The 10125-nt window shown below is 34.3% G+C and overlaps 1 protein-coding gene across 1 annotated transcript; it reads right to left on the bottom strand.

The window, feature by feature from the left end:
* Positions 1-2068: 2068 nt before the first annotated feature.
* On the bottom strand, positions 2069-2988 carry LOC112502999 (horcolin-like). Its single transcript, XM_025107040.1, has 3 exons — positions 2923-2988; positions 2594-2785; positions 2069-2494 (listed from the first exon to the last, which is right to left on the bottom strand). Exons 1-3 carry the CDS (start codon positions 2923-2925, stop codon positions 2273-2275), a joined length of 417 nt encoding a protein of 138 aa, XP_024962808.1. The 5' UTR covers positions 2926-2988; the 3' UTR covers positions 2069-2272.
* Positions 2989-10125: the final 7137 nt, after the last annotated feature.

The following is a 10125-nucleotide window of genomic DNA, read 5'->3' as shown; positions in this document are numbered from 1 at the left end:
ATGTGTGTTTGGAATTTTAAGTTCGTATTTTTGTTCATGACATAAGTTATTAAGAATGATGTCACCGGCACTCGATAGAAAAGAAAAAAAAATAAAAATCGGGGCGTGACAAAATTGTTGCATACGATATCGTTTTGGTGGACTAAAATCTTTCCCGATTAGTAAATAATAATGTTAAATTTTACCCATAAGCACTTACCGAATAAATGTTTAGTAAACGCCCCTAAATTTGTTGAAATATTATAGTCATAATTAAGTACCACATATAAACCTAACAAATCAAAGAAACTCATATGTCACCCATACGTGGAATGTATACAGACCTGACATCTATCTCAAGAATTCCACAAAGACCCTCGCCTTATGACCTTGTCAAATTAAAACTTACATAATATATTCTTTCACCCACCTATCTCACTCCCGGCCATTAAATCAGTTAAGTCTAGTTTCATCTGTTTACCTAGTGCATCCTAATGCCTTGTTATTTATTCATCACAACAGGGACCATAGGAGCCGATGATTGAAAAAGGTACATGTTTTGAATTATATTGCCATTGTGAGCAGTATTGATATGGGCTGGCACTAGCACTAACCAAAGAATATTAGATAGCCTGCAAATTTTATAATCTAAGGCCAGAAAGTTCAAGCTTTTGATATAGGTCAAACAAACCAGTCAAGGTTAAACCTTTAAAGTCTTGGAATTTAAAATCTTACTCTATGAGTCACCATTGGATCAAAGAAGAAACACTAGCAGAAATCTCATAAATTGGCATGTTTTTCTTACCGGGATACAGTTAGAGGTGGTGCGGAGACAGGGGCGGCGACGGGGTGGTGCGGCGGCGACGAGCGGAGACAGGGGCGTCGACGGGGGTGGTGCGGCGGCGATAGGGAGAGGGAGACGATGGTGTGTGGGCGCGGCCAGAGGGAGACGAGAAGGAGACGTGCGGTGGTGAAGACGGACGAGAGGGAGAAGATGAGGAAGATGGGTAAGTCATTTTTTACGTTTTTTTTAATAATTTAAGGTTTACCTCAGGTTGTAAGTTACATTTTTTAAGAATAAAGATTTATTTAATATGTTTTAAAAAGTTTTAAGGAGTTATTTAATAGATTCTAGAATATCCAATGATTTATTTGTTCTAAATAATTATTTAAGGACTTAATTATTATAAACAGTAAAGTTCATTGGGTTTTTCTAGATTTTTCCCATATTTTTTCTTAAAAGTTTGTAAAATATATACATTTAATTTTAATTTCTTTTTTTGTAAGTTTTTTATTTGGACCGGAAAAAGAATAATCAAGGAATCTGCATTTTGACAAAAAAATCAAACCCCAACTTCCCCTTCATCATCTTCAACCTCAAATCAATACACAATACTGATGCCCAGAAGAAACAAAGGGAGTTGCACCTTGAGTTTGGAAGAAAGGGACGAGTATTGCTGATAATCGCTGAAAATTACGGTGGAGGGAGATGCGGAGAGAAAAAAAGAAGGGGGTTGATGGTAGGGGACGTATGAGATCATCAGCGAGATACCAATCAGAGAAGGAGAAGGCTACAGTGGTGTTGACATAGTGCTGGTTTCCATTGGAAAGGGTATATCTATCTATGTATGTTGTATGGGGGATGAAGTTAAAAGAGGGTGAAGGGTATAAGAGGAATAAAAAGGTGAATAAATGGCAAAGGATTCTACTATTTTTGTTGACAGAATAAGCCCTTTGCTAAAACATTAAGTCACATCTGAACAAGTCTGTATCCATTAAATTTGAACCGAACAATCCTTATGACTTGTGACATCTTCTGATAGGAGAAGTATAGCAGGATACGGAAAAGTCATCAATAAATAAGACAATGTACAAGTTGCCACATATATTTTTAGGAATGTTACACGTTAAGGGTTTTCATGGGTTGGGTTGATTGGGTTGAAAGTATTTGAACAATCCAACCTGGCCCAATGTTTATGGTTTGAAAAATCTCAACTCAACCCTACCCAACCCAATTCAAACCAAAGTGCAACCCAACCAGACCTTAACTGTACTGGTTGTTCGGGTTGAAACATCAAAATGTATATGCAACTAAACAGTTTTTATTCATATATTATTACGTACACACAACATGACATTAAAATAGAAAAACTCACATGAGTTTCTTCCGTAGTAGCTAGATATTACACAAAGATTTGGTATAGCTTTCTCTCAAGCTCCTTATTCAGAGAAGCATACGGCTTCCATCAGCATGCATGCATGCCGTCATATATAACATTTGCCAGCATCATTACTAGAATTGAAGAATGGCACCAATAGAGTCGAGGTAATACCCACATTCCCCGAAGAACCCGACAAACTTACCCTTAGCCACCGGCAGAGAGAAACTAGTCCCTTCATCTGTCCTGCCGTATGGCCCCAAGCTCCTTTTGTTGGTACGAAAAGACAGGGACGCAACAAAGTCTCCAGTTGTTCCGCTCATCTGGTTGAGCTCCTCATCTTCATCAAAGGCAATCTGACAACATAAATACCTCCATCATAAACGCTATGTAATAAAATAACAAGATATCATGAGTATATGTATAAGTAAAAGATGTAATAAATGTGAGGTCACCTTTTGTTCAGTGCCGCCATCGCCACCATATTTAGGAGAATGGTGTTTGACTAGGTGCTGATCCTCATAAACGAACCTGATGGAATCTATATAGTTTCCACTAGCGATCCAGATCTCTATAATCCTACCATCGGGTTTGAATGTCCAGGGTCCTGCACAGTGACCTCCCCATGGTCCAACTTCTCCGGTAGCCTACATATGAATCCAAAATATAGAAATAATAAAAAGTGAAGCCGTGTTGGTGATAAAAAAATTAAGTACAAGTAATCATAATCCTAGCATTCAGTTATATAGTTAACGAGTGTTCATCTAATAGTGAAACATCTTACCATTTTCCTTCCCAAGAATATTGGAACAGAGAGGGGCAAAGAGTCTTAAGTAAACTTATGTTGTACATTTTCCTTGCAAGCTTATTTATAGAAGAAATATATACTTGGCGATGTGCTGCCTACCTTCTTCTCATCTTTAATGCTAACAAACAATTCCAGAGGTGAGCCTTCTTCTCATCTTTAATGCTAACAAACAATACCAGAGGTGAGCTGGTTATATGTGGACGCAGAATTTTCTTAGTGATTAGTAGATAACAATAGAAGATATATTTGTTATTAATGGATAATGTATATTTTCTATAATCATCTACTATCAGAATGGGAGTACGAAATCCTTGGGTTTGTCTTGCTTTGGTGGAGATGAGGCTGGGTGACCAGGTCCAATGTCCAAGGCATCGAGGCTCGTTTTTGACATTTTATAGGTCCATGTGAAAAAGGGGCCTCAATAAGTACGGAAAAATTTCAATATATTATTTTTATTATAAAAAATAACACTAAATTCAAAAAATACTAATGATTCATATAAATTGTTTTACAGGTATTCCTACATGCAAAATTAATCAATGATTACTTCTAAATTAATATTATCTACCATACCATATTTACATATCGTCTTAAATTCGTTCCATCGTCAAACACATTCTATGATATACCTTTAGTATATAGATTGACATCATTTGGGGTCACAATATTCAGAATCACATTTTATGTTAATCAATATAAATCAGTTGCGTTCGATGTCATATCAATATATCATGTTAATGTTTTCATCACCATTTTTAAATTTTATGGTTAAAACAAACTCTTTAGGAACCATTAATCTATCAATCTAAGAATCAAAATTTTATCTTGGTTAATAGCTTGAGATCTTATTCTTGTTTTAGAGATATGATAATACTTGAATTTCATGTACTTAATATTAGGTAATAAGGAACCAATGTATGAAGAAAGAAAGGTAAATTTGAAATTCTAAATATAGATATAAGTTGTATCGTTTCGTATGGTTGATAAAATTTCTCAATGGGTATGAGTTTTTTTTAGTCAAATAACAAGAAATCTACAATATTCTAATACAAAAATGGAATTTATACCGATGTAATAATTAAAAGAGTTAGTGCAAGATGAATGATGAAAAATATATTAATGTTTTCTAGGCAGAGTGGTTTTATATTTTAGTAATAAAAAAAACCTTAGAGAAAAAATAAACTATACTATAAAATGAACAACCAATTAGTTTTTTTATTTTTCTTTCTCCAATGTAATTAATTAATACATGCTTGGTCCCTTAATATAATGCTAAGTTTTCTGAATCATTGAGAAAATGAATTCAAGAGAGGCAATGGCTATCGGTACTGACACCAAGCCACCCGTACTGTTTAGAGGAGACTATAACCAGTGGAGAGACAGATTCCTAAACTTCATAGAAAGAATGAAAGAGGGTGATCTAATCATGGAATCTTTGATGGAAGGTCCAGCTGTATTTTACAGAGAGACACCTGTTGTTCCTGAAGAAGGCAGATCTGCGCAAAGAGTCATAAAAGAGAAGTTCAGATACAATGCGGAAGAAAAGGAGAGAGCACATGCTGATGTGTTATGCAAGTCCTACATGATGCAAACACTAACCAACGATATCTACACGAGCATTGACAGCCATAAATCTTCTGGTCACAGCATGTGGATTCAAATAGAAAAGATGATGATGGGTTCCAAGGTGGGAACTCAGTTAAAAATCACTAACTGTATCTATGCTTATGAAGAGTTCAAGGCTAAAGATGGAGAGAACCTTGACGATGTTTATGACAGGCTTACTAAATTGCTTAATGAGCTGACCAAGAACGGAATCTCTAAAACTGTCATAGAGATGAATGTTAAATTCCTTAGCAACTTACAACCAGAGTGGAAACCTTATGCTAACCATATCAGATACAACAAATCCTTATCTGATATCGACATATATGAGGTTTATGAAACTCTGAAGCAGAACGAGGAAGAAGTTTTAGAACTCCGAGATTCTAAAAAGAAGAAGGAAAAGAAAGTTGCTGATCTTTTAGCCATTGTATCTGAAAAGAAGGGTAAAAACAGATATGAAAAGCAAGTAAAGGAGATCAGCCAATCAAGTGAATCGGCAAGTGAAGGAAGCGACAATATATTTTCTTTAATGCTAGCAACCAATACTAGAGGTGAGCTGGTTATATGTGGACGCATAATTTTCTTAGTGATTAGTACATAACGATAGAAGATATATTTGTTATTTATGGATAATGTATATTTTCTATAATCATCTACTATCAGAATGGGAGTACGAAATCCTTAGGTCTGTCTTGCTTTGGTGGAGATGAGGCTGGGTGACCAAGTCCTACGTCCAAGGCATCGAGGCTTGTTTTTGACATTTTATAGGTCCATGTGAAAAAAGGGGCCCTCGATAAGTACGGAAAAATTTCAATATATTATTTTTATTATCAGAAATAACACTGAATTCAAAAAAATACTAATGATTGTTATAACATTGTTTTAGAGGTATTCCTAGACGCAAAATTAATCACTAATTACTTCTAAATTTATATTATCTACCATGCCATATTTACATATCGTCTTAAATTCGTTCCACCGTCAAATACATTCTATGATATACCTTTAGTATATAGACTGACATCATTTGGGGTAATTCAGAATCACATTTTATGTTAATCAATATAAATCAGTTGCGTTTCGATGTCATATCAATATATCATGTTAATGTTTTCGTCACCATTTTTAAATTTTATGGTTAAAACAAACTCTTTAGGAACCATTAATCTATCAATCTAAGAATCAAAATTTTATTTTGGTTAATAGCTTGAGATCTTATTCTTGTTTTTGGAGATATGATTATACTTGAATTTCATGTACTTAATATTAGGTAATAAGGAACCAATGTATGAAGAAAGAAAGGCAAGTTTGAAATCATAAATATAGATATAAATTGTATCGTTTCGTATGGTTGATAAAATTTCTCAACGGGTATGAGTTTTTTTAGTCAAATAACAAGAAATCTACAATATTCTAATACAAAAATAGAATTTATACCGATGTAATAATTAAAAGAGTTGGTGCGAGATGAATGATGAAAAATATATTAATGTTTTCTAGGCAGAGTGGTTTTATATTTTAGTAATAAAAAAACCTTAGAGTAAAAATTAACTATACTATAAAATGAACAACTAATTAGTTTTTTTTTATTTTTCTTTCTCCAATATAATAAATAATACATGCTTGGGCCCTTAATATAATGCTAAGTTTTTTGGATCATATTAAATACTATTTTTTATCACTTTTATTTACTAATTTTCTAACTACTACTATACATTATATACGAAAAAATTGGGGCCCTAGTTCTTGTGGGCCTGCCCTCCCGAGAAACAACGGCCCTTAAGGCATCTTGATCACCATATGAAGTTCTCGTCCGACACATTCTCGGTCACGTCCCTCCAGCCATTTTTCCTCTCAAACCTCAAAGATGTGCAGTAACAGAATCTGACTATGTCAACCATGAGCAAGTCAGACGGGACTATTGGTCGCGATGGTTACAAGAATCATAGGAACTTTATATCTTTGTGATATCGGCAACATCCCTCATGTATTAAAGATCGGAAGATACACTAAAGAATATAGTTTGGCTCTCATCACTCTCTCACACATGAAGAACACCATACATATGTCTTTTGCAAATGTACTGTTTACATTTGAGTCACGTTATTTACATGTATTTTTTTTTATTTTCTATGTCTTTTCTAGTAATATCAACTATAATGAACATGTGTAAATGCGACATTCATGATTGACGTCTAGATAGTGGATTTTGTAGCCACCGACAATATTTTTTTTAACCTTTCTAGGGGTTTTTCATTGACCAATCAATCATCGTATTAATTACTTATATCCTATGCTACATTTGACCACATTATGGGCTTACGTCCACCTTTAAGTCAAAAGGACATGTTCGCATACAATTTGGAATCATACCCGTTTATGCCAAAAATTATATAAAATAATAAGGTGTAGGCCTTGAAGCTATCAACCAGAACCTTTGAGACAAATACAAAAAGAAACGATGACGACACAAATATTTTGGTGACGTGGAAAACCGTGTTGAGGAAAAAAACCGCGGACAATCTGTAATAAAGTCAATGCACTATGGATGTCAATCAGGGACGTGATCGTTAATAACAATCATTATTATTACAAGACGCGATTGATAAAAATAATCATAAGTAGTCGTGTGTAAGGAATATAGATTCCGTCGTTGTCTTCTGAATGTCTTGATCTCTATATATTCTTGAGGATTGTCTTCTGAATGTCTTTTGATTATGCAATTAAATCTTGTTTGTCGGTTAGTTTGGTGTATTAATGAGTGAATCTGTCTTTAATCTTTAATTACACATGAGACCTGTAATTAGTAGGAAATTAATCAAAATTGTTAGTTGTCGCTTTTATCTAATAATCACGAAAGTTATGGATAATCATTGATCAATGATATCATGGTCGTGGACAATATCCACTTTGGTTGCATTTGTGATTTTTTACCCAAACAATTTGCTTATGGGATTTAACTTTCAAAGCTCACCTGAATTCAAGTTTCGCTCCAAAAAGTAGTTTCTATGGATAAGATGACACATGGGTCTAAGAAAACTGATTTGGTTTCTTTTCAAACGCCTCAGTTATATGAAAACCAAATAGAAACCAAATCGATGATTTACTTTAAAAAAGAACACACGAGCATGATGTCATGATAGCTGTATATAGACACGTGTCTCTTATGGGATGAGATGGACAAAGAGTTTTGGACAGGTGTCGCTTATCGGAAGGTAGATCTGACATTGGATTTTATTTGAAAAATCCATATAAACATGGACTATATGCATATCTTTCTTCTTTTTACGTTTTAGATCCATATTTTTTAAAACATGAGCAAAGAATCCTTTTTGCTTTTAGACATGTAAAATTTCAATTCAAAAGTTTTTAGTATATATTGTATAATTTTAACATTTTTTGTATGCCCCATATTAAACACATAGTGAAGAAACTTGAGAAACATTGGGAGGTATGAGTCGTTTATAGTGCGTATGTTTCCATCCTACAGTGTACAGAGATGGCCTAACCACCAACGTGATTGAGGAACTAGGAGATTAAGAGGTCTTTAGGATTTTAACTAGGTATTACCCAGGGCCATTGATCTATTTTGTCTCGTGGTCTTCGACTGGAAGAGTGTCCTCCAGTGTGGTTTGTTCTTTATGAAGACCCTTTCAACATTGGTTTCACTAGGTCTTTCTCTCATCTATCGAGGGCATTTTTGAACATTTTCGATCTTTCTTCGAGGCAAATGATGGCCCAATTTTGGAGGATTGCCATTGTTATTGACAAACTGACCGAGGGGTGGGAGTCACTTTTTACTAATCATGAACTCCTTGGCTTATACTTTTATGTCCAAGAGCAACCATCGGTTAGCCTTTTTACTAGAACTAGCGGAAGTAGGGTTATGATTCCAGGTACTTCTATTAATGATAGAAAATAGAAGACCGAATATGTCCATTGTAAGGTGTCGTCATTAGAGATGAAAATATTGACTTACATTTGGCTAGAATACTGATGGTACGTGTCTCTCTAAGTTCTTTCTCTTGTCTCCTTTAAAACTATTGACGACTAATATTTATATTTACGTTATTTGCAGTGATCGACTTTTCTGTAATGTCGTCTTTGTTGGACACTGTGATAACCAGATCCTGGTTATCACCCGAGGTAATTAATATGTGATTATTTGATAAATGATTATGTGACAACATGATAAATTGTTATATTGATCATGCAAATATGTGAAATTATGTGCATAAATGAGTATGCAACAAATATGTGGGTATTGATATGCATTAATAATGCATGTGTGCATATTAATGTATACATAAATATGTGCATGTGTGCATGAATGAGTATATGCATGGATGGATGCATGGTTGGAGGTGGTTTAGCCGCCATACTCTTTTTAGAAAGAGTATAACAAGGAGTGTGAGGTTATCATTTTCTCTTCTTGCCAATTTGAGAGTTTGTGTGCGATTTAGAAGAAGAAGTGGTGACCGGATTATTTTGATCGAAATCAAGTAGAAGTATTCAAAGTTTTTCTTGCTTTTGCTAAAAATCAAAGTGAGTGGTTTACCATTTTATTTCAATTGTGAAGTAATTATTTTGGTTTGATTAATATTTTTTTTGAAAACTTGTTTACCCGGTTTAGACTTAAACCGGACAAAGCGTTGAACGGTTTAAGGTTAAATCGCTTGATGTGTTGTCCGGTGTAGCCTTACATCGGACACAAGGTCATGTGATTTAAGAGTTAGTGGGATTTGAGTTTTTAAAAATCGGACAATACCTCGAGTGTGTTAACCGGATAAGTAAATCGGACAAAGGCCTTGTGTTAACCGGATAAGTAAATCGGACAAGTTAAATAAGTGTTGTCCGGATTAGTAAACCGGCCAAGGCTTGACCGGAGATGAAGTCTGGCCAAGTTTAGATTGACCAGATTTGTTTGTTGACTTGTGCATGGTTTGCATAATTCTCATTTTAATATTCTGTTAATTAAGAATGGGAAATTTTGTTAAAGAATGATTTTGAACTGATAATATTCCATTAGAACACTTATGGCTACGGTCTATTCTAATTGGAATTGTTTTGTGAAAAATATTTTCATGAGGATATAAGGATGGCATATCAAGGAGAGGTGTACCATGGGATAAGGGTGGCATATCAAGGAGAGGTATATCTTGGGATATAAGGGTGGCATTTGTATATGTGTTATGTGATATAACTCTTACTATTATATCCTTTAAGATTACCGTGGTTTGAAATCTTTATTTCTTTGTGATTTAAAGGTTTAGGATCAGAGTTCTTATTGGAAATCATAGTCTGGATGTTATTGAGGATGAAATAACAGGTTTGATCTGAAACTTTGAATAAACATTGTTTAAATGAAAAGGTTTAAAAGTGGCATTAAATGAGACCTGGTTGGTTCAAATCTATAAAAGTTTGGAGTATGTTATTTGAGTAACTGAATGTTTGGCTTAAAAAGCACAAAGGTATTGGTAATATGTTCTTACTTGTTCATATATCTGTTATGTATATGAAAAGTTGTTTTACATAAAGTTTGGGTGATATTCACCCTGCAATAACATAAAAAGG

The sequence above is a fragment of the Cynara cardunculus genome, unplaced genomic scaffold (genome assembly GCF_001531365.2).
Source record: "Cynara cardunculus var. scolymus isolate 2C unplaced genomic scaffold, CcrdV1 Un_Scaffold_2351, whole genome shotgun sequence".
NCBI classification, from domain to species: Eukaryota; Viridiplantae; Streptophyta; class Magnoliopsida; order Asterales; family Asteraceae; genus Cynara; species Cynara cardunculus.
Note: the sequence above shows the minus strand (reverse complement) of the source record. Positions and strands in the feature narration are given on the sequence as shown.